At 41.8% G+C, this 23,941-nt stretch overlaps 5 protein-coding genes across 8 annotated transcripts in view; 4 read left to right on the top strand and 1 right to left on the bottom strand.

Annotated features, from left to right (window-relative positions):
* LOC139808501 (uncharacterized) overlaps window positions 1-9,467 on the top strand; it is a 56,125-nt gene extending 46,658 nt beyond the window's left edge. For 2 of the 3 annotated variants that reach the window (XM_071770555.1, XM_071770553.1), the window contains exons 4-14: window positions 62-240; window positions 931-1,147; window positions 2,092-2,345; window positions 2,599-2,822; window positions 2,956-3,112; window positions 3,199-3,479; window positions 3,620-3,751; window positions 5,802-6,029; window positions 6,107-6,304; window positions 6,794-6,841; window positions 7,000-9,467. In XM_071770555.1, coding sequence (XP_071626656.1) covers window positions 62-240; window positions 931-1,147; window positions 2,092-2,345; window positions 2,599-2,822; window positions 2,956-3,112; window positions 3,199-3,479; window positions 3,620-3,751; window positions 5,802-6,029; window positions 6,107-6,304; window positions 6,794-6,841; window positions 7,000-7,914 — 2,833 coding nt within the window. In that variant the 3' untranslated portion in view covers window positions 7,915-9,467. The remainder of the gene's footprint in view (window positions 1-61; window positions 241-930; window positions 1,148-2,091; window positions 2,346-2,598; window positions 2,823-2,955; window positions 3,113-3,198; window positions 3,480-3,619; window positions 3,752-5,801; window positions 6,030-6,106; window positions 6,305-6,793; window positions 6,842-6,999) is intronic. The other variant, XM_071770554.1, reaches the window with a different exon arrangement.
* LOC139808506 (uncharacterized) lies at window positions 3,763-5,717 on the top strand. Its single transcript, XM_071770561.1, has one exon. The coding sequence runs from the start codon at window positions 4,123-4,125 to the stop codon at window positions 5,530-5,532; it is 1,410 nt and encodes a 469-aa protein (XP_071626662.1). The 5' UTR covers window positions 3,763-4,122; the 3' UTR covers window positions 5,533-5,717.
* A 1,952-nt stretch (window positions 9,468-11,419) lies between the features above and the next one.
* Window positions 11,420-15,510, top strand: LOC139808505 (WASH complex subunit 1). Of its 2 annotated transcripts, XM_071770559.1 has the most exons (5): window positions 11,420-11,564; window positions 12,006-12,257; window positions 12,990-13,119; window positions 13,253-13,811; window positions 13,950-15,510. In XM_071770559.1, the coding sequence occupies exons 2-5, from the start codon at window positions 12,236-12,238 to the stop codon at window positions 14,736-14,738; spliced, it is 1,500 nt and encodes a 499-aa protein (XP_071626660.1). In that variant the 5' UTR covers window positions 11,420-11,564; window positions 12,006-12,235; the 3' UTR covers window positions 14,739-15,510. The 2 variants fall into 2 exon arrangements, with proteins under 2 accessions (XP_071626660.1, XP_071626659.1); XM_071770558.1 differs by lacking the exon at window positions 11,420-11,564 and having other exon boundaries at window positions 11,923-12,257.
* On the bottom strand, window positions 15,438-20,931 carry Colt (carnitine/acylcarnitine carrier protein colt, mitochondrial). The gene is made up of 5 exons (XM_071770567.1): window positions 20,545-20,931; window positions 20,260-20,374; window positions 19,478-19,792; window positions 16,323-16,496; window positions 15,438-16,203 (listed from the first exon to the last, which is right to left on the bottom strand). The coding sequence occupies exons 1-5, from the start codon at window positions 20,638-20,640 to the stop codon at window positions 16,016-16,018; spliced, it is 888 nt and encodes a 295-aa protein (XP_071626668.1). The 5' UTR covers window positions 20,641-20,931; the 3' UTR covers window positions 15,438-16,015.
* On the top strand, window positions 16,517-19,270 carry LOC139808502 (uncharacterized). The gene is made up of 6 exons (XM_071770556.1): window positions 16,517-16,801; window positions 17,032-17,169; window positions 17,239-17,370; window positions 17,444-18,261; window positions 18,333-18,882; window positions 19,015-19,270. Exons 1-6 carry the CDS (start codon window positions 16,763-16,765, stop codon window positions 19,186-19,188), a joined length of 1,851 nt encoding a protein of 616 aa, XP_071626657.1. The 5' UTR covers window positions 16,517-16,762; the 3' UTR covers window positions 19,189-19,270.
* Window positions 20,932-23,941: the final 3,010 nt, after the last annotated feature.

Below are 23,941 nucleotides of genomic sequence, written 5' to 3'. Positions count from 1 at the left end.
AATGGCAGGATTTACATTAATTACTCCTAATAATCGTGCATTCTCGTGGTATCGATTCCAGGGTATGCGAGAGACAAAGGGACGTCGACAGGCATAACGACAGGGGCGAGGATGACGACGAGGACGAGAATCCTCTGGGGAAATGGCCTCACGCCCTCAGCTCGACCCTCGCGTGCCTCGGCTGCACTCTGGGACTCTTCAACATCAGCAGATTCGCAATTCTCAGCGTGCAGTTTGGAGGTGAGCGCCCGGCCGCAAGAATGCCGCAAACGCGTCACGTCTGGACTCCGTCAAAATGTTCTGGCTCAAGTTCACGACGCAAGTCGTGCGCGAGATGATGGACAGAGGGAATCTTTGACGCGCAGTAATTTTCGCGGAATGGAACGTTCTCAGGGAGAAATCGAGACCGGTCTGGTTTCAATGAGATCGAATTTCGACGTTCTCAGCAGGCAAAAGAAAAACGCAAGTTCCATATTTTATTCGTGACTGGCGAAATTTATACGCCGCGGTCGAATGGCGATCAAATTTATCAGGGCACCGTATGCGGCTCTCAAGTCCCGCGAAATTGCAGATTCTCGGCGACCGCGACGTTGTTGTGCGGCGCCAACGCTAAGCCTTCCGGAACGGGCAGCGGACCGACGAAATTGCCGCGCCGTTGATAATAATTCATACCGCGGCGTGCCTCTCTCCCCCCCTCGTAATGTCGATAATTAGTTCCGCGGCTATTTGCGAGAATAATGATCGATCTACACAGCGAAGAAACGGTCGGTTACCCACGCTCTATGTACAGCGCGACGGTTCCCTCAATGGCAAGCGATCGTGAGACGTTTTCCTTCGTCCCTCAATCGTCTCTCAAGGAATTCTTCTTTACTTTGTTATTTGCGGACGCTCCTTTTAATCTCTTATTCTTTACCCTTTTTCTTTTTACAGCGAACTTCATTGTACAATTCCTGATCTTATCCCTCGTCCTGGGCATCCCGCTGTTGACGCTACAAGTATGTCTCGGACAAAGATTGGCGGCCGGTTCCGTGGACATGTGGAGAATATCGCCGCTTTTTCAGGGCGTCGGGATAGCTCTGCTCACCGCGCAGGCCTTCATCGGTATTTACAGCATAGTCGGCGTGTCGTGGATGTTCGTGTACTTCAGGTAGATTTATTATGTAAAAGTACACCTCGTAACGTATCTTTAAAGTTGACACTAAACTATGCGCTATTCACGATTCGTGATAATTTGTAGAAAATTCGTTATTCGCTTTCACACTGTTGTTTATATGATTCAACACGAATATACTGATTCGTGGTGATTCGCGTCCTTCGAATTCGTCGAAAAACCGCTCTGCAAATCAGCAAATTGAATGACGAATCACGAATGCAAATTTAACGAATTTTCTCTTCACGCTATTTGCGTATATCTACACACGAATTGCGAACCGCAAATAATCTGATGCTTAAAGCTAGCGTCAGACTATGCGCTCTCCTACTCGTGGTTCGAGATTCGTATGAAATTCGCAAATAGTGTGAACAGGCATGTTCGTCGAGTTCGCGTTCGTTGTTAACTATTCGTGTCAATTCGTCAGGAAAGCGATTTTTGACGAAATTAAAGAGCGCAAATCACCACGTGTCAGTTGATTTATATTGATTCGACATACAATGCGTTAATATACGTGTTAATTCGTATAAACATTGCTTATATTCATATAAATTATCTACTTTATCTATTCTATTTTACATTCATATTTACACTGTTTTTAAATCCGCAATCATGTTAGAATAAAATATTGAGGATATTACTTTTGATAAGTTAATCGAGATTTGGTCGGTATCATCCTAAATTCTGATGAAATTTTAACGGATAAATTCGTATTTAGACTTGTATATTCTAAGTTTAGTAGGTCAAGAAGGAACATCGCAGGCCTAGATACAACGCCAGATTAATGTATATCACACGTCATATTTGTGCAATCTCGTCGCGATGATCTCAATAGCTCTCTCGAGTCTCTAGACTCTCCTCCATCGCCTACGATGCGATATCAAAATAATGCCATGCCATGTTGATCAAGTAGGACAAAATGCGTGGTATATTGATTGCAGAGATTCGTTCATAACGAAGCAGGACAGGTATCGATGGGCGGAGCCGTTTCTTCTCTATCGAGACGACAGCCGTCCCACGTACAACACCACCGCTTCGTACAAATTATACGAGACTGTTCCGGATTACTTTAGCGGTGCTGTATTGCAAAGACATCACTTGAATGAGGCTAATCCTGGTGTCGTCACGTTGAAGTTCCAAGTGGCCTTCAATCTGGCCGTCGTGTGGATGATCGTATTTGTTTCACTGAGTAAAGGTAAATTTTCTTTTTTAAAACAAAAAAGATATGAATTTTACAAAAATTTCTCTTGTTAGCCCTTTTTTCGCATCGATTTTTACAAGAAAATGAAGGAGTATTGAAAGGTCAAATTGTTGGAAAATGTTGAAATATATATTCATGTATGATACGTAAACAGAGAAAAATTTTGTCACTGTATACTTTACATGATATGCGCGTTCGTTCAATGTGTATCACAAAAGATTTAATTTTCACTTCTGTTTTAATTTAGGACTGAGATCTTACGGAAAAGTTGTATACGTTTTCACACTAGTGCCCGTGTTTGGCACATTAATTCTTTGCACAAAACTGCTTGGACTCACCCCGCCGGGCTCGATACACCAACTTTTTCCCGCCACCGTCTGGAGCGAATTCTTTATTAATGGGAAGTCATGGGTGGCTGCCTCGAACGAGGTCTTCCTCACGTGGGGTTTACTCGGTGCGGCCGCTATGCAGGTATCATCACCTACAATCGTACGATGATTATTTAACAAACGCAACTTACTTTCTCCTATGATTATTCTTCGATTAGTCGTAACACTTAAACGTGACGATCGGTAGCGGCTCATTGGAATACTGCCAATTTCAGATAGCGGCTCACAACAAGCACAAGCATCTCCTACAGCGGGACACGAGCCTCGTTGTAATCCTGACGTTTGTGGTTCTCCTTCTCGGGGCTTTCTTAGCGAATACCTGCGTACAAATCCTCAGGCATCACGGTTACGTCTATACTACTAGTTCTTTCGGTAAACACATCCGTTTTGTATTACCTCGAACAATCAAAAACGTTCACGTTATTCGCCCAAGTTATCATTCTCGCATGATTTTACAGAGAGAATATCAGGGTATACGTTTATGAGGCTTGTCAGCCAACCAGCACCGTCAGGATACAGCAGCACGCCGGAGAGATTCATGTCTCACGCATCATTTCTTCTTGGCCAACGTGTAATACGACCTGGCGCGGACACGAGTACCGAGTCCGGATACCAGGTGTTACGGCTAGCCACTGAATTGGTGCCCTCGACGCTGGCATTGTTAGGCGCCGAACAGGTGTCGCCGTTCTGGGCGGTTCTGTTTTACTTCATCCTCATCTTATTTGGGATCGCACAACAGGTACATATGTTTTACCTCGCACTCGACGAAAGGGTACTACGGACAAGATCCTATGAATATGCGATCAACAAATGTCGACATCTTATTGTTAGTGATGAATACATAATCGAAAATACTTAAAAGTTTTGTTAATATTTTAGTTGGCGATCTGGCATTGTGTAATAACCGGTATAATGGCGATCAATACAAAAATGATGAAGCTCTGGGAGACCACAATCACGTTTTTTAGCTGTGCTTGTGCATACATACTTGGATTACCCATGGCTACGGAGGTACAGTGGAATTCTTTATAATTCAATAAATCGGAGATGACAAATTGTCGATAAAGTTACATTTTACTTATTTAAAGATATTACTCGATAGAAAATGCGATTATGTTCGAACATAATAACACGCAAATATTTACATTATTAATTATATGTGTCACACACGGAGATACCGCATTTTAATTTACGTAGTATATTAACGCGATACGCCCATGATATAGCTGTGTAACCTGGGTATATCTGTCATATTATCTCTGTCTTCGGATACTCTTATCAGATAGAGCGCGCAATCTTTCATTCCAGAGAATTGTTATCAGCACTTTATTTTAGTTCGCACCGGCATTAGTATCACAAGCGCGTTCGTATTAAAACGGAAGATGAGTAATAACGTTCACTCGGTAGTGCGCCGTAGCGTGCCTTGCTATTTTTGCAATGAATTTTTGGAAGAGAAATATTTAACGGAGCATATAACGCATTGCGCGGCGGTCTTGGAGGAATGTCCTCACAAATGCGGGGTTTACGTTCCACGCAGAAACCTGGAGGTACATGAGAAAATGTGCGACACGAAAACGTCGATGAGAAACAACCAAATAAAGGACATTCAAGATTCGGTGTGGAAAGAAAAGGTTTTCTCGATATTGACGTTATTGCGTTTAGCTATCGACCAGGGGGAAAAGGAGCGGATACGTTTGCAGGATGATCTCTCTAGAAACTTGAGCTTACTGCATTCTCAGCAGGAATCTTTCGTCGCGTTGCAGTTGAATGTCGAGGAAGCGGTCGAAGAATCTCGCAATAACCACGCAGCGCTGAATCGAAGGTTGAATAATCTGGAGATGATCACCGATGAGATGCAACATTGCACTACCGTAAACTTACGACAAATCTCCGAGCAGCTGAAATTGTTGGAGGGAGAATTGGCTGACGATCAAAGTAAACACGTGTGCACTCCAAACGATTGGGACCAGGAATTAAAAGACCTGAAGACGTTCGTAGCTAAGGAGAGCATACGCGCGAGCGATATATGGCAGGAACATTCGCAACGTGTCCACGACTTGAAACTGGAATTGGAAATGAGATGTAAGAACACAAAGGAATTAACGTCCAAACATGATACTTTATCAGAGAAAGTGAACAGTTTGTCGGAAGAAATCCATAAGCATTCCGAGAGCGTGGCCAAGCGAAAGTCGGAAATAAAAGGTCTGAAGTTTCAAATGAAGGAGAATCTGAAATATATCGAAGAGCTAATCGTGGAGAATTGTAGACCGGAACCGTCGTTGAGCTCGTGTTCCTGCGAAGGGGCAGACAATGCCTCGACGAATGGCCGTATTATATGGCGAATCGATCGTTACAAAGAAAAGATGAGCGAGGCGAAGGAGAGTGATCGTGCACTCTACAGTCCGATATTTTACAACAAGGAATACGGTTACACCCTGAGAATGGAATTGTTTCTAAACGGCAAAGGGCAGTGGAAGGATCGTCACATTATCGGATGTTTGCGCGTAGAGAATGGAAAGTGGGATCCATTGCTGGACTGGCCCTGCGTTCTCAGAGCCGCCGTGATCCTACGAGACCAGGACAATCCCGCGAACGATCTTAGAAAGATCGTGAAGACCGTGGGCCGAGATAAGGATGACTCAGACCCTGATAAGGAATCTGGGCTGTACATGTTTATTCCCTATACCACACTGAGCAGATACTCCGGTTATACCAAGAACAACGTTATATTTTTGGATATACAAGTGAAGGATATAAGAACAAGTGTTTCGACAATGTCATTAGTAGCTTAATCAACCGTTACATTTAATAAACTGTTACCTCGTACTTCTAACGGTAGTAATAATGACAATAAATGGTAATCACTTTAATGGGAATATATTTATTATATTTATTATTATTAAAAAATGTAGGAATTATTACGTAATTCCCATCTCGCAATTAGATAACTTAAAAACGCTTTTATTCTTAAACATATTCTCGTAATAATTCTAATGAAAGTACTACTCTACTACTAATGAAAGATTTTATCTTCATTATATATTATTGTATATGTTCGCAGTTGGGTATTTATGTCGTGTACTATCTTGATTACACCGTCGGTGGGGCATGGTGGATAATTGTTTTGTATCTAATGCAAATCGCCGCCGTGTTCGCGGTTCGCGGACGTCCGCACACCGGCGAGGCGGTCGTCGCCGAGTTATTCCCACCGACCGGGCGATGCCTCAGGTACTGGGCCGGTCCTCTTCTCTCCTTCACGTGGAACGTCATTCTTCCCGTCACTTTGATGGTAAAACAATTTCTTTTAGACGCAACAAAGTTATCGGGTCGCAATCACGCACGTGTCATCGTTATTGTACTCTTTAGGTTCTGAGTATCACAATATTCAAGAGCAGCGACTTCCGGGAACTGTACTCTTATCGTCGCACGGGCAAAGATTACTGGGCTGTGTGGGCAAGGCAACTCGGGGCGGCGATTCAGCTGACGCCGATACTCATAATACCGGCAGTGGCTGTCATACAGACGTGTCGATACCTGAATAGCGGACTACCCGATATATTTGATGTAAGTATTCTCGCTCGCCACATAAACCTCAAATATTTTATTACCATCGCTGGAAAATAATGAACTCGCGCGCAATTGACAAAAATTGTAAAAGCAACTCTGTTGCTTCAAAATAATCATCAACAAGGATGTTATCGCGAACGGCAAAGGTAAAGCTCGCGATTATTGGGTTTTTTTTTACATACATTAAGTGCTTTTTCTATAATTGTCTATTAGCATAATTGTTTTATCGTACAAGGTACCTGGTAATAATCATATCACCTTTCGTGAGCAGGTAGAGCGAGTTAAACTTAATAGAAATAGTCTTCTATTGTTTTGCGATAAAAATCTACAAGGTTTTTTTCTATTCAGTTTAACCCATTCTGCCTACCCACGAGAGGCGATACGGTTATTACTAGATACCTTGTATAATGTATATAATTGTATGCTACCAGCACTCTACTAATTGACTAACATATCTTTCACACTTTCTGTTCTTGCTGACGATAGAACGGACAGGTGGAAGTAACGATAAATCACTGTGAACAATGTAATGGCGTAAGTTCTGACTAATTTCTTTCTGCGTTAATATTGTACAAGTGTTGCAACGACTTGCTTACTTCGCGATCTGTGTTGATCTTTAATAACGGAACAATTTGTTTTATTTTCTTTTTGTTCATTTATTCTCAATGGAACAATCTGTTTTATTTTTGCAGAGAATTCAGCTGCTCTATCGGCCACCACTGGAACCGGAGGATCCCCGCGACGCGCAGACCCAAATTGGAAACGACACCGGCACCAGCTTGCACGGGAACGGGATCTTACCCGCCGCGACCACGGAGATACCTTTCGAGGATCCGCCGCCGAAGTACACACCCCCACCGAGCTACACCACGGCGACCGGGGCGCGGATCGCGAAGATGCTGCGGCAGAGCTTCCGGCGGAGCGTGCGGAGGATCGCGAACGTGTTGGGAGAGAGCAGCGCGCCGCGGCAGAGGCCGGCGTTGCAGCCGCCACCGCCGGACTACGCGACCGTCCTGGTGGAGATGAACCAGAGCGGCACGCCGATGTCGCGCGATCACGTCGCGATCCACGTGTTGTCGGAGCCGCGGCCAGATGTGACGAACACCGGCGGTAGCCGACACAACGTGGACACTTCGGTGATCGAACGCCGTCATCGGCCGAACACCATCGACCGCGCCAGCAGGATCAGCATCGCGGGAAGATCGCGCACGATCGAGCGCACTCACTCGACGATCGACCGCGGTCGCCGGTCGTGCGCGAACATCACCGCGCCGCACACCCTGTCCGGCCCGAACCTGACGGCCGCCGACGTAGCGAATCTGTTGCGTAGTAGCATACGCAGGGGCACCGTGAGAACACAGCAGTCCCTGCGTAGAAGCTTCTGCCACGAGGAACGACCGACGACGGCGGCGTCCGTCGAGAATCTAGTCGAGGCCGCCGCGCCTATCGGCGAGGACTCCTTGATCCTATCGAAGGACACGTCTCTAGTCTCCGACGAACAGGTCGACGACCGCAGTCGCCGCGACGGCGGTGATCACGACGACGGCAACGACGGCGACGAGAAGAAGACTGCGAGCGAAATGGAGAGTTCCGTTTCTGTGATATAGACTGATACATCGGTCGGTCGTTGCGTATACGACGCACGAAACCGGCATTTCGGGTCCAGCGAGTCACTGGAGTCACCGCCAGTGACTCCGGTTAACGATTCGCTGCCTCTTTCCAGGCTGTAATTTCTACCTGTAATATATAGATTTATAGATGGAAAGAAAACTTCGTTAACCGAAATCGACACGACGACGTCTACTCGGACAGCCTCCAAGTGCTTGGATCCCCTCGAAATTAGAACGTTTTGCTCCCGTGTCTGAGCAATTGCACGCGCTTGTTACTATCCCGACATACTTTTGTGTTCTTACCGTATTTATTTCTTAATAAGCGATACCTATATATATTTCTTCGTTAAACGTTTAGAGAAAGTAATGTTTCGCATAATATAGTCCGATGCACTACTGAATATCTCGGACCTCGGTCTTGCATTTCTCTCAACGTCGGAGCCAAGTATACGATTTTAACTCCGTTTAATTCCGCAATGTATGCAATTTTTTCTTGCGCTGCATAATATTCAGAAACAGATTTAATTGCGACTCCAAATAAGTCATGTAAATACGGGCCTTTGCCCCCCCTTCGATAATTAAGCAAAGGAGAGTATACTGTTGTTAATAAAGTAGTGCAGTACTCGTGTCAGAAAGTATAATTGGTCTCCTAATTCTTGCGCTTTCTCCGGAGATTATGCGGAAGGGGAGTGATCGAGTTAGACAAACGGACGATTAGAAAACGCGTCACGACTCTTCCTGGCTCTTCCGGCTGGAAACTTAAGCCTAATCTCTCAAGTTCGAGAACATTTAACAGCAGTGTGCTTTGAGTCAATTCAGTTTTGCAGCATTTACGGCGAATGTGCGCGGACGATATCCGCGCGTACTATTGTTCATCGAGATTATACCATTCTGTAAATACATGTAGCATTTTAGCGAGTAAATAAATGTAGCATTTTGTAAAATTATGTTACTATTTTAAATCGACTTGCTAGGTATTTCGTTCGTCAGCCCCGTAACGCGGAAGTGTATAGTCCGTCCAGTGTCGACGTTTTCTGTACTTTTCCGTTATGGATCGCGAGAGTAGAGATTGTCGCGGGTGAGTTAGACTGACTTGCATAATATTGTCGTCTCGATCAGAAAGGAAAGAGGTATATTACTGAAATCGAAAAGGCAAAATCTCGAACAGCCAAATCCGTCGAGAACAAATTCTGCAAAGTGTCTGCTACAAATTTTTGGCAAAGCTCCAGATTTGATGCATGATCTAACATATATAGTGCTATTGGGAAAATATCAACAGAAATGTAACGAAATTTGTTAATAAAATTTGATGGCAGAAATCTAGCAAACTTTTTGTCGGTGAAACACGAGCTTAATAAAGACACAGTTGATACCAATTTGCTAACAATCTTTGATTTTTGATTTTGCCAATTTGCGGACAGTTTGCTTACTGGGATTATGCGCCTAATATCCTCGTGATCCTTACTAGCGGTACATCCAGATATTTTCCGTAAATGTAATCGCTATACCTGATATTATGGACCACAATAAAGTTTTTATGTTCTTGTAAACGTCTTCTCGTGATCCTCAACGCTGAGCCCGAGGAAAAGGATTCACAAGTGAAATATTCGAGTGAAAAAAAAAAGTAATTTATTAACGTATATATTGTTTCAGTCTTAACATGATAAGTTGCCTGATATAAGTCATATATTTATTGCATGGATTTATCCTTTGCATTATTATACCTGATGACTCTAAAACTCTGATATCGCTGAAGAACAATTTTAAATGTTTATAAGAATATTTGTAGAATTCAATAACATATTCACACTTGATGAATTATACACTTTTTTTACTGCAAGTGCCTCTGACTCAAGAAATAAGTCATTCAGCATGTTAATTTAGATACATTTAGTCCTTAATTAATTCAGATTATTCTCCCTTGTTTGCTATAAAGTTTTACATCATTCTGAGCGTTTTTATCCCCTCAGCCAGCTCCAGACACAATCTGGAGGCTGCTCCCTCACATTATAAGTTTAAAGATGCTTTTAATTCTAGAGGAAGTTATATGGCACATTTATATCTATAGACACAAACTTACTCTTTTAATTATTATGTTATATTATCCTGCCCCTGTTTTCGCAAAAAATTTGCATATAATTTCATTTTTATTATTCCCTCCTTCCTCAACCAGCTCCGATGCGTTTACGTTGCTCCGTTATTAGGTTGTGTCACGTCGTGTAAATAATCACAGATTCGCGTGTGCTGGCGTGAGAGCCGGGGTTCCACGTACCGATCTCGATTCGTTCCGGCATCCTGATCTCGGGCGCGGGAGAGTCGCGAGGCGTAGCCGTCCGCCGACGACGTGCCCTGAATCACGGACCGTGCGGACACGCGGGTATGCAGACGACCGCAGATCACGCTAATCCCGTCGGCTGTCCCGGCTGTACGTACGCCGCATGACACCCGCGTCACCCGCCTCAAATCAGTCAAATCGTATTCCTGAGATACGAGGACGAGCCGCCGCGACAACGCCTGAAACATCCGAGAAGAAATTGTCAATTCCGCTCTTTGTAGCTGGTATAGCTGTCACTACGTTGAACTTTTTACACTCAAAGCGATATAGATGTATATATAGATTAAACGTTGGAGAGAGAATGAGAAAAGATAAAAAGTACAAAGCGTTCAACTACAAAGACAAACCACCGCTCTCCTACGGGGCACGGCGGGGGGGGGGATTCCGATATTCACTGTCAGTACTGCAAATCTATATTTTACGTCACGTTTACTATAGATTTTCAGTACTGAAAGTTGCTGACAGTGAATTTTGGAATGCAGCCATAATCGCCGGCGGAGACACAAACCGAAATAAACTTTGATAAGTCTGATAAGCGACCGGGCACGGCAGGTTCGTTTCCAATAAATTATTCGCGAGGTCGTGAAAAAGAAAATGCTTGATCCAAACGGATGTAAAAAGAAGTATTTGATTAGTATATATTATTAGTAAACCATTATCACACCTTCAATTTCGCTTATGTATTATAAACGTATGAGGACGAGCGTGGCCTAGTAGATAGCGCACCGGTCTATTGAGCCAAAGGTCCCGGGTTCGATTCCCGGTAGAGCTAGAAAAATTATATATTCGCTCGTTCTCCTCTCGGAAGGCAATGGAAAACCATATTTTGCGATTCCATGGCGGCTATATTTTTTAGAGAAGATTTTTTCTCTTGGCAAGACATACTCTCGGTGGTTTGCCATTGCCTTCCGAGAGGAGAACGAGCGAATATAATTTTTCTAGCTCTACCGGGAATCGACCCCGGGACCTTTGGCTCAATAGACCGGTGCGCTGTCTACTAGACCACGCTCGTCCTCATACTTCTTCTTCTTCTTATATTTGTATTGGCTCCTGCCTCGAATATGAGGTCAATATGGCCAGCATTTGCCCCTGTTTGTTAACAAAGTCTGAATCAGGTTGAGTGGCGAAGTCCAAAAGGAAATTGCAAGCAGACAGTAATCAGTCGCAATACATTTTTTCGTTCGGGCAGAACACGTCCGAACACGTTAAAACGTGTCGTCCGTGTCTACACGCGAAACACGTCCGAGCTAGTCCGCGTACGTTGGGCGAATGCTCGTCCTCATACGTTTAATATATATAAGCGAAATTGAAGGTGTGATAATGATTTACTGATGAATATATACAAATCAAATACTTCTTTTTACATTCCTCCGTTTGGATCAAGCATTTTCTCTTTCACGACCTCGCGAATAATTCATTGGAAACGAACCTGCCCGGTCGCTTATCAGACTTATCATCCGAGGATAGACTGAAAAATATATTCCCCTTATCAGACTCATCAAAGTTTATTTCGGTTTGTGTCTCCGCCGGCGATTATATATTACATCCCCCACCCCCTGCCTCGTAGGAGAGCGATGGTTTATTCTTCGTAATTGAACTCTTTGTACTTTTTATCTTTTCTCTTTCTCTCTCCAACGTCTAATCTATATATATCTATATCGCTTTGAGTGTAAAAAGTACAACGTAGTGACAGCTATACCAGCTACAAAGACTACAAAGAGCGGAATTGACAATTTCTTCTCGGATGTCTCAGGCGATGTCATCTCGCGGCGGCTCGTCCTCGTATCTCAGGATTCTCAGGAATACGATTTGACTGATTTGAGGCGGGTGACGCGGGTGTCATGCGGCGTACAGCCGGGACAGCCGACGGGATTAGCGTGATCTGCGGTCGTCTGCATACCCGCGTGTCCGCGCGGTCCGTGATTCAGGGCACGTCGTCGGCGGACGGCTACGCCTCGCGACTCTCCCGCGCCCGAGATCAGGATGCCGGAACGAATCGAGATCGGTACGTGGAACCCCGCGGCTCTCACGCCAGCACACGCGAATCTGCGATTATTTACACGACGTGACACATAACCTAATAACGGAGCAACGTAAACGCACCGGAGCTGGTTGAGGAAGGAGGGAATAATAAAAATGAAATTTTATGTGCAACTTTATTGCGAAGACAGGGGCAGGATAATATAACATAATAATTAAAAGAGAAAGTTTGAGTCTAGATATAAATGTGCCATATAACTTCCTCCAGAATTAAAAGCATCTTCAAACTTGAAAAAAAAAAAAGAATGTGAGCGACCAGCCTTAGATTGTGTCTGGAGCTGGCTGAGGGGATAAAAACGCTCAGAATGATGTACAGTCTTATAGCAAACAAGGGAGAATAATCTGAAATAATTAAGGACTAAATGTATCTAAATAAACATGCTGAATGACTTATTTCTTGAGTCAGAGGCACTTGCAGTAAAAAAAGTATAATTTGTCGAGTAAATATATTACCATTGAATTCTACAAATATTCTTATAAACATTCAAAATTGTTCTTCAGAAAAACACCTTTAACCATATAAAAAAGCTTTATTCTACCTTTTCAACTTTTTTTCATGTAGAATCATCTTTCCACTTGTACCATCAGTTCTGAGATGCTCTGTATATTGCAATATTATTTAATCCATATGTATTTGTTTTATTGTACAACATATTGTATTTGATACATTTGGTTACTTAACTTCCACAAATTCCAGGTGTTATCCCGAATAATTTGAGGCACGAGGAGACTATAGTTCAAATAGCGGAAGCTCTGGACAATCTGGGCGATGCTGTCACATATATATTCGATTGCATCGACAGGAGGCTCTCGCAGAACACTCAGAGGTAAAATAAAAAGAAAGAATCTATCAATCTCAATTTTCATTATGACCAATACGACCGTCGTGTCCATTTGTTTAATTGCACGTTTGCTTGAAATATTCAGTGATAATATCTAACAAAGATTTTCCTTTTGTAGATTAACCAACGTTAAAGAGAGGGCCAGGAAGCTGGAGGACAGATTGCACTATTTGCAGACTAACTTAAATCTAAAAGCGGTGAAAATGTATTCCGCTGCTAAATATCCGGCTAATCACACTTACAAGGAGTATCAGATGACTATACCGCCACAGCGCGAGCATGCCGCTGCTATACCAAGCATTTACAAATGTTCCGTGCCTATAAAGGATATTCCCGAAGCATATTTATCCTCTAATTGCAAGACGGAGGACGGCCAGTACGCCGCGAATGTCAGCCTCCAAGAAAAACTCCAGTTTTATCACGTGCGATCGAAGGTCGGCAAAAAAGATAACCTTGAGGATGACGTGGAACCATTCCCGCCGCAATTATCCTCAGTTAGTGCCCTCCTACTGTTCGACAGCATGGATAGCCCATACGAAAAAACGTCCATGCGATCGTCGCGTCAATCAGCCGATAAGCAGCAAATTGAGGACGCCCCAGATTCGATTGTACAACCGTGGCTCTCGTCAGAAATGGACGCGTCTTCCAGCTATTTGTATACCCCAACCCTTGGAGAGGTCAGATTCTTATAATGCATTAATTTATCAACAATTTATATATTAATTGAAAACATTTGTATTTGTGTTTTTTATCTTAAACTTATTCTTATACTTAAACTTCTATTTATTCTTACAAAAGGTCTTTGCGTATTTCAGGTTCCTCAAATAAATGTGCCGCTGACGCTCCCAGATCTACCAGGCATTGTGGATGACGAGAAATTTGTGCTCGATCTCAACTCCCAAAGTCCTATCGCGCCGTCATCCGCGGTCACGACGCCCACCGTTCGTTTAGATCTACCGACGCCGATCAGTGACGAGAGAGACTCTCAGTCGAAGACTGAAGATAGTGCTCCACACTTGCCTGTTTTAACTGGAACCACATCTGCTACGACAACTGCATCGGCACCTGCGCCACCACCTCCACCGCCTCCTACGGTTACCGTAAACGCAGATAGTGTCGCGAGCAATGAAAAAATTAATTTTCAACAAGTTATGGCACCTCCGCCACCACCACCACCGCCGCCGCCGCCGCCACCGCCACCACCAATTGCAGAACCGTCTGTGCCTGCGTCAAATGACAAGAAGAAGGACAGGACAGCGAAACGTCCGCCTGCGACAACCGGAACGGACGATCGTTCCAATTTGATGGCGGCGATTCGAGACGCTGGCGGAATAGGCAGAGCGAAATTGAGGCCTACCGTATCGGACGAGAAGAAGGATGATCGATGGTCCTCGGCTTCGGTCGGGGGAGATCTGATGGCGGATCTGCATGCGAAACTGGCACTGAGACGTAAAGGCATCGCTGGCTCTACGGTAGGCGCGCTAGAGAGAATGTCAAGCTTGATACCGCCACCCCCGAAACCGAACGAAGCGTCCACGTCGGATAGAAATTCCGCCACCAGCGAGTACGACTCTCAACCCGATACGGACGATTGGGAAGAGTGATTGCTGCTGTTGCGATAATTGGCAGAACAGCGTGCCATCGAACAATTATATTGTAACGAACGAGGAATCGATAACAAATGGCTTAAATTAATCAGCATTCGCATGTGAAGACTCAGGGGAATTTTTTATTGGATAAATCCAATGAAGTAGGAGGATAGATAGAATCATAATACGCAGATCTAGAGTTACATTATTTTTTTATTCAACAGATCTGAAAATACTGTTTGAATTATAAATTTCACTTGCATCCTGTGGTTACTAATCATATCTTTTTTTTCTTTAGAGAATAATTTGTACAAAAATCTATGTTGAATATATAATTTTGCTAATATTACAACAGTTTGAGCAAAATAATATTACGTGACTATATTTACAGGCGAATAAATTACAGTTTTCTTAGGGATGATAGAAGAATCGTTACAAAAAAATAAAAGAATAAGTAATAGAATAGAAAATTTTATTTTATCCGTCAATACATTTTTTCCAAAAAATTATTTAGTTATTTACTCACATATTTATACATATTATATATATATTCGTTTTGTCCGTTATATATGTATATTGTTTACGATCTTCCTCAAAAAAGTCTTGTACATAAAGTATATTACAAAGCTAATCAATCCAATAAAAAAAGATTGTACATTTTCTAATATATAATATAGTGTACAATATACGAATGTAACTAATGTACATATACTGTTACGTTAATAAAGTTTTATATTCAAACTGTATAATACACAATATATTTAGGATATTAAAATTTGCACATGTACCACGGTTACTGAGCAGTCTTTCAATACGTATCTTAAGAATGATTAATATCACGATTCGCGATATATGATATGTTTACATTGTTTACAACATTGGACATATATATTTGAAACTCTTTACAAAACAACGAGTCCTGCGCAAGTATATATTATACCCTGGTATCATACTTTCATTCGTTTGCTTCTTATGTACATACATGACAAAATTAGAGAGAAAAAAATCTGATTTTCGAATGTAGTACTCTTTTTGTATAAAATGAATATCTCACTTCGAATTTCCGCCGTATTTTAAATAGTTCTAACATTTGGTGTATATCATCAGTTTGAAATTCATACTCGAAATAGCTGCGAGGCAAGAATAAATTTACACAAATCTATTTCTGTCACGGTAAAATTAATGGCTTTGCCATCTATCGAGTATAAATCATAGAGAGTGTAAGGCGAGCGACGGGTATCGAGAGGCAAAACATTTTCCAAAAATTCTATAATTACATCGCGCGGCTAAAGTTATAAATCTGGTGCGGCCCAGTTCAAGAATTTCATGCAAATCTCGAAGCCCATAAAACAGGCTGCATTGGCAGGGAAAGCTCGTAGCATAACGGGTACAACACCTTTGTAGAGAGCCATTGGTCCCTCGTTTTTCATTAATTTAACGAATACCTCGCGTATTCCGTTTTTGTACGTGCCTTCTGGTGCTGTACAATAATATAATTTAATAAATATTATATTTTTATCCGTAAATGAATATAATTCTAATAGCTTAATTAAAATCTTGAAAGGAAAAAAAGAGAAGAGTAGAAATATATATACTTACCAGTCTGTAGGCGGCTTTTTAGGATATCAGGTGGCATTCCCACCAGCCAGTTTGCAATACCCGCAAAACCGCCAGCCGTTATGGTAGCCAGTAAGCTGAGTTTCCCTCCCTCTGGAGTAAATCGTTCCTTTAGATATTCGTACGTCAGGAAGTACATTCCGCTGGCTGGAATATCTGAAAAAAAGCGTATAGAGGCATAGTAAATTCGGGAATCGCTCATGTATCCTTGCGCGAACCGAAGATGGCATATAAACATTATGTAGAATTAATAATAGCGAGTAGAGCGTGTGGGCTGGTAGATAGAAGGCATCCTGTTTGATAGGAAGCACATCAAAGCGTATAGATAACAGTTAACAAAATACAGTTTCCTTCGGGCCAGTGTGCTGCTGCTGGTCCTAAGTATCGTGCTACGTTTCAAAATCGTCACATAGTGAAACAACATGACATTTGCTCTCTTGTTTTTCGTCGCCTTGTTTTTGGTATATATACAAATCTTAACACTGTCGCTTCGTTAATAAAATCTTTGCTTTCCGTGCAATTATTTTACACGGATATATAATACTAATATATGTACGTAAAATGATTGCTCTATCAAACTAGGTCGAACGCGTTACGAAATAGATAAAAAAAATCACGAAGTAATCTGTATAAGTTTGAAACATATTCTGTCGCAATATAGAATCATTGATTCAAATCGTGTTATATTCAGGATCAGTATATGGGACAAATTGTCGATATCGGTGATGTGTGGGAGATCAGATGCCCGCAAGGATGTACCTGTGAGATCCAAAAGTACTCCGATCTATCCTTGCATCAATGGGCTAGCACGAACAGGGATAATAATCAGGTATGAGTAAATGAGCACGGACAATCAACGGTATTCTATTTCGTAATTTAACGTCTTCGTCATCAATAGGACGTACCCTCCGACGATGTTGATTTCAATATGAACGACAATCCAATGGCTCATGAATTGTTGAAGATCGCAACATGCGTGATTGTCGACAACCCTGAAGAGCTTTTGGCTAAACTTCCTTCAAATATACAGGTCGTATGAAAAGCACATGTAATTTCATACATTTATATGTAACTCATATTAACTTATCCTAGCGTTTCATCAGGTTCTGACGTTACTCGAATCGGGCAGCGGGGACGTTGATATTCTTCTGCAAGCTACTACATTCCAACGATTCACCGAACTGATATCGCTAGATATTCAAGGAATAGATTACAGTGATCTGTCCACGAAAGAGACGAATAATCGTACAGATAAAGGCGGCATTATTCTCGCATCTGACGCGATGTATCCTCTAGGATCTACTTTACTGTATCTAAATCTGGAACGAGTTAAATTGTCGAACTTGAATCTGCCAAACAAGGACAAGGCGAATCTAGTGATCAAGCCGGTGAATTCGCAGGAAACGGAAACAGCCGACGAAAATCAGGTGCCTGTAAGCAATACCAGCCAGCACAAAGGTCACCGGCTTATTTTCCTAAGTCAACAGAACAAAGAAGATAAAGAGATCCTGCCGTATGATCTCTATAAGCAAGAATTGGAGGGCTATAGAGAAAACGTTGAGCTGTTTGCCGCGCTCGGTGTGCTGACGCATTTAAGGGTAAACGATTGCGCCCTGAAAGATATATCCTGGCATATGTTCGACGGCCTCAATAGCCTTCTTTATCTCTCGCTGGAAAGGAACAGTTTGAAATTCATTCCCGAATTTTGCTTTTACGGTACACCGAACTTAAGACTACTCTCACTGGCAAGCAACGAATTATTGACGCTGAAGAGCGTAGACCTGGCAGGATTGCTCATGCTGGAACATCTGGATTTAAGACAAAATAATTTAACGTTCCTGTCGGAGTTATCGTTTCCGCCTTTCCCAGCGCTCGTGAGCGCCGATTTCACGGACAATCCTCTGGATTCTATTTTTCCAAGGTAATGAGGTAATACTTATACGCGATGTGTTTCCGCGATTAAATCTGAAGACTGTCGTATATTTATTTCAGTACCTTCGAGATCATGAATACAACAATAAAGTTGTATCTCGGTGGTATGACATCGAAACTGAAACTGCAGAAGAACTCGTTACTGGGCCTACGTCAAGCTGAGATATTACACTTGTACAATCTAGAGATACCAATATTAGAACGCTTCATCTTGCAAGGACTGCCATCGTTGACACATCTCAAGATGCGAGGAAACGTCTCGAGCATCGATTTCGATGCGTTTGTCGATCTTGCTAACTTGCTGGATCTCGATCTAAGTCACTGTCATATTCAGCGAATTTCTATGGATGCCTTCTACGGTTTGGAGAAAGTTAAGAGGATTGACTTATCGAATAATGATCTTGAATTCATACCGCCTGGTTTATTCACTGCTCAACAGCAGCAGGAATTGAGAGAAATCATACTTACAAGCAACAAATTAACTTCGCTACCTTTAGAGTTTTTTAGAAATTTGAGGTTGCCAAATAAACAAACGCACGTACAAAATATAAGATTGGATGGCAATCCTTGGGATTGTACTTGCGTCATGGTCAGCTGGAATCCTAATCTGGTAACTAATATCAGTAATATTATCTTTGATCTCTGTTTAAGCTGTAATGACTTAATTACAAACAGAGACAAATACTGAATTAATATATCTGATAATATATCAACAATCCGTTAATAACTTTGTGCAACGCAGGTAAACAGAAACAAGGAAACGGCTCCACGCTGTTCGACGCCAAAACGATTACAGAATTGGGGGATCTTCTATGCATTACGCAAAGGTGGCTTACAATGCAGAAGCCCGAAGAAAAGGTACCTTCGGAAGTCTCTAAAGACGAGAAGCTTCGAGGAAGGTAACGATATCAGTTAGCCAATCTCCCTTCTCGAATTGTATGTATATATTGATATACACGGAGGATTATAAAAGAAATACATAAAAAATTTTTATAACATGTCTCCTTTTCTAAAAATAATATCTGATCCTTCACTCTAGGGTAAGTATTGGTGTGCATACGTAAGCCTGTGTAAAAGTTGCTATTTCATTTCTGTTGACGAACTTCTGCTTGGCATATACAAATGTAACATTTTCAAATGTAAGTTTAAAAATAATATACACGATTTGGAAATTGTGTGTAACATTGCAAAATACGAATCTCTACCTCTTAACAACGTAGCACAGGTGCCCTTGTAAATACTTCTAATGCCGCCTTCTCGGTACAGTTGTTTCGCGCAATCCAATGGTCCGCTGTACTTTGGCTTCGCGTCCGCATGCTGTATTTGCAACAGACATTTGATACGTTCACCGGGCGCCATTATAACAGTCGTGAATATGCCGCTAAACGCGCCGGCGTAAAACAGCTGCGACGTCGAGAGTTTCTCGTTCGGAACGCTCTGCTGCAGCTTTTTCCCGACGCTGTATCCAAAGAAACTTATAGCAAATATCGGAGCAACGCCGGACAACGGTGCGCCCATGCCTGAACAAATAATAAAAACAAATTTATAAAAACAATTAATAATTTTCCCTTTCAAAAACATATAACTCGCGAAAATACAAATAATCTGTGAAGACACAAACTATTCTTACTTATGATCATTAAAGACCCGGTTGAGCTACTAGAATACTTATACATAATGTTATTAAAGCTTTGCAAATTCTAAAATATGAAATTGTCTGCATCACCTTGATGCAGTTGATCAAAGTGCAATTAATATGTCTATAGCAATAGTTTAAGAATATATGGGTCTATTTTCTATTGCTAAACCGGCTGCACTAGTTCAGAATTTATCTTTTTCTTTCCAATGTGGAGTAAAAAAGATAAACTCTAAACTAGTGCAGCCAGTTCAGTAATAGAAAACAGATCTGTATATCCTAATCTCGGCATTGAAATTTGAAAACCCTGATGCGACGATATTCGTAAGGTATTCAGCATAACATCAATACCCTTATATAAGCCACGTATTCCCTCTTTGGTAATTGTTTTCTTAGCGCAGTCCCATGTACCAGAGTATAGAGGCAATTCATTGGGTCCTGGCACTGGCATCGTCTGGAGCCGTACCTGTAGACAGAGCAACATCTCTTTTCACATAAAACCCACATGGATTCGTGCGGAAGGTTGATTTGCAATATCTAGGCAGACTGTTGGTGAGAAAAGGGGAGGACAGAGGAATATGCAAACTCTACAGTCAATTGGATTTAACAAGATGATCAATTAAGGTGTAACCTCACCTTTATGGTGTCCAGAGGGTGGCCAGCTACCACGGTGCACACCCCGCCGAATCCACCGCTTAGGAAATATTTTATGGGGCTAACGCTGTCCGACATGGTGATTATATGACTGGAGGTCTCTCAACAGGAAAATAGCGTAGAAATAACAGCTCTAAAACTCGTTGGCAAGCCAGGGGTCAAAGTACACCGGCAATTGGCCCTTGACGTATCGAGATTGTAAATCCCATTAATCGATCGTGACGTTTTTCACAGTGTTTTACGCAACCTAATGTATATTCGTATTTATATTGCAACGGCATTTTAATAACGAAAACGAATAAGAGAAAAATCGTCACAAATACGTATCATAAGCAAAATGATCGGTCTGTTCTTTCCAGCTGCTTACGTTACACCGTCTGCACTCGAAACGAGGACGAGTATATATATTTTCCGAGCGTCGTGAAAAGGAAAAGAAATATATACACACACGAAAGTGTCAAACTAATTAAGACAAATCTGACTAATCAAAAAGATACTCGAGAATGTAATTTTAATTTAACAGTCGTCAAAATTATGCATTCACGAGAAATCATTAAAGTTATTGTGTTTTAGGATCGAAAACTGTTACTATAATATAGTAATAATATAGTAACAGTATATTATATAATAGTATATAACATATATAGTAACAATTTTGAAATATATTCAAGATTCTTAAAAAATAATCGTCAAAGTTATGAAGGTATTCTAAGAGGTGTGTAGTGAAATTAAAAGTCTGAAAATCAAAAAGCACGTAAATCATATTTTATTTTCGATAATTTGAATAAAATTGTGATTTTTTAAATAATTATTTCCTGCAATTCCTGAACTTTTGAAATCTGTATATATCTTATTAGCTTGATTAAAGCGCACCAAAATAAACTATTCTTCTTTTTCAAATTGCAGAAAACAAGTTGGAATACTTATGCAAACGTGATTGTTCACACTTTTACAATATTATATCGTTGCGCTTCGAAACTCATTCGAAAGAAGCGCCATAACTTTCTGCCGCGAGGATACGCATCTACAAGTTTTTATTTGTTTGTATTTATTTATTCATTTATTTATTTATTTATTTATTTTATTAAGTCTAAAGTATGCCGGAAAAGAATTAAAGATGTGGCTTTTCAAAATCGTATTATTTTTGAAGCGCGGTTTAAATGATATCACCTGCAATGTTTAAACATGTTGTTAGTAGATCGCTCTTTGAGATCTGTAGAGACATTTCCCATCCTCGACATCAAAAATGGCGGTGAAATGAGCAGTGAGCAGTCTAGTTAGCATATGCATGCGGCGACGAGCATGGTGGAAGAACATGCGTCCAACGCTGCCCGTCGGCATTCGCCGCTACCTTTTTTCTGTTGTCTAACATTATGCAGCAGCATTTTATAATTATTTATCGTTTAATCACATTCGAGAGAGCATGCCTCGCATTAAAGAATACATAACAATAACAAACGTATTTCTCGCGATTCATTTAGGTATCGTATTTCGAAGCTCCGACTTTGTCGTCGATCCAACGTTGCCCGTCGGCATTCGCCGCGCTACCTTTTTTCTGTTGTCTAACATTATGCAGCAGCATTTTATAATTATTTATCGTCCAATCACATTCGAGAGAGCATGCCTCGCATTAAAGAATACATAACCATATCAAAATAAACGTATTTTTTGCGATTCATTTAGTTATCGTATTTCAAAGCTCCGACTTTGTCGTCCGCAACGCTGCCCGTCGGCATTCGCAGCTATTATACCTTTTTCTCGTTGGGTAGCATTATGCAACAGCATTTTATAATTATTTATCGTCTAATCACATTCGAGAGAGCATGCCTCGCATTAAAGAATACGTTACAATGTTAAAATAAACGTATTTCTCGAGATATATCCGTGTCGCTTTGTCGCATTTTAGAGCATTTACTTTTCCGCAGCGACAAGCACGAGCACTGCGATGCATTCGCAGTTTATTCATACATATATCATTTAAGAAAAAGCAATTAATATAATTACATTACTAATTTAATAAACACATATTAATTTAATATTAAATTATTAATAAGTAATAGCGAAGAATGTATTATGCATTCGTTAAGACGTTTGAAAGATCATAAAAATTATGAAAAGAATTCTAGGTTATATGAGGAAAGCGAGAATTATTCCTCAGAAATCGCTCCTGTTACGCGGGAAGCATGTTGAGCGAGGAGGTTTTAGTAGAGGTATTCGAGCAGCGGCACGTCTACCCCCACTATTACCCATCGCCATTGGAACGGCGCGGCGCGCCGGACACGCGACGAGGATGCCCAGCCTACGGCCAATCAGAGCGTTGGCAGGTATGCATAGGAGGGGCAGTAGGCTCCCACGCTCTGACCAATAACAGCGTGATTACGAGGAGGCAATGTGGGGTGACAACACTTGCGCGGCGCGGCGCGCTCGGAATACCTACTGCCACCTCCTCGCTCATCATGCTTTCCTGATACATCAAGAGTAAATTTCGCGGTGCGAAACCACGGAAATTTACTCCTGATGTATCAGGAAAGCATGATGAGCGAGGAGGTGGCAGTAGGTATTCCGAGCGCGCCGCGCCGCGGTGACAACACCCGCGCGGCGCGGCGCGCTCGGGATACCTACTGCCACCTCCTCGCTCATCATGCTTTGCTGATACATCAGGAGTAAATTTCGCGGTGCGAAACCACGGAAATTTACTCCTGATGTATCAGGAAAGCATGATGAGCGAGGAGGTGGCAGTAGGTATTCCGAGCGCGCCGCGCCGCGCGGATGTTGCTCCCCACATTGGTCGCGTTCAGTAGCGGTCGAACATGATTGGCTCTTACTTTTAGAACCAACCAATCGACGCAGAGTGTTGATAAGACGAACTCAACAGTTGTGTCTGCTGAACGCGTCCATTGCCTCCCTCGTAATCACGCTGTTATTCATACGTCAGAGCGTGGGAAAATATAACGACAATGAAACTATTAAGAATTAAAGCCAAAGCACCTCTTGTGTTAATACCGGCCTAAAATGTCTCTTTTCTGATGTATGAACATAATAACTAATGTATACAAGTCTATGGGCTTATGTTATGTCTCGTTGTTTATGAGAGCGACAATGCACAACCAGTGTAGAGAGAGAGTGCAGACGGTAAAAAACTAGATTCCAACAATTACATGAAAAACCTGTTAGTCTATGAGAAGGAGAAGAAGAACGCTCCAAAGAATTTGTAGCGTCAAGTGGACCACAGCCTTACTTATTTATTTTTATGTTTTACTTATTTATTTTTGTCTTACAAATAGAAGAACCATGATAATCTTGAAATAACTTTTTCATAATTTTCGCTGTTTCAAATAATTCGACACAAGGGCTGATTATTCTTCCTCTATAAATATGA

The sequence above is a fragment of the Temnothorax longispinosus genome, chromosome 2, assembly GCF_030848805.1.
Source record: "Temnothorax longispinosus isolate EJ_2023e chromosome 2, Tlon_JGU_v1, whole genome shotgun sequence".
In the NCBI taxonomy this organism is placed as follows: Eukaryota; Metazoa; Arthropoda; class Insecta; order Hymenoptera; family Formicidae; genus Temnothorax; species Temnothorax longispinosus.
Note: the sequence above shows the minus strand (reverse complement) of the source record. Positions and strands in the feature narration are given on the sequence as shown.

Excerpts from the sequence above, each read along its gene's own strand:
- LOC139808506 (XM_071770561.1), top strand. The coding sequence starts at position 4,123 with ATGAGTAATAACGTTCACTCGGTAGTGCGCCGTAGCGTGCCTTGCTAT.
- LOC139808505 (XM_071770559.1), top strand. The coding sequence starts at position 12,236 with ATGCCGGAACGAATCGAGATCG. Across the intron at positions 12,258-12,989 it reads GCCGGAACGAATCGAGATCG|GTGTTATCCCGAATAATTTG; the intron begins GTACGTGGAACC and ends CACAAATTCCAG. Across the intron at positions 13,120-13,252 it reads CTCTCGCAGAACACTCAGAG|ATTAACCAACGTTAAAGAGA; the intron begins GTAAAATAAAAA and ends TTCCTTTTGTAG.
- LOC139808502 (XM_071770556.1), top strand. The coding sequence starts at position 16,763 with ATGACATTTGCTCTCTTGTTTTTCGTCGCCTTGTTTTTG. Across the intron at positions 18,262-18,332 it reads CTGGATTCTATTTTTCCAAG|TACCTTCGAGATCATGAATA; the intron begins GTAATGAGGTAA and ends TATTTATTTCAG. Across the intron at positions 18,883-19,014 it reads TCAGCTGGAATCCTAATCTG|GTAAACAGAAACAAGGAAAC; the intron begins GTAACTAATATC and ends TGTGCAACGCAG.
- Colt (XM_071770567.1), bottom strand. The coding sequence starts at position 20,640 with ATGTCGGACAGCGTTAGCCCCATAAAATATTTCCTAAGCGGTGGATTC. Across the intron at positions 19,793-20,259 it reads AATACGTGGCTTATATAAGG|GCATGGGCGCACCGTTGTCC; the intron begins GTATTGATGTTA and ends TTATTTGTTCAG. Across the intron at positions 16,204-16,322 it reads AAAAAGCCGCCTACAGACTG|CACCAGAAGGCACGTACAAA; the intron begins GTAAGTATATAT and ends ATTATTGTACAG.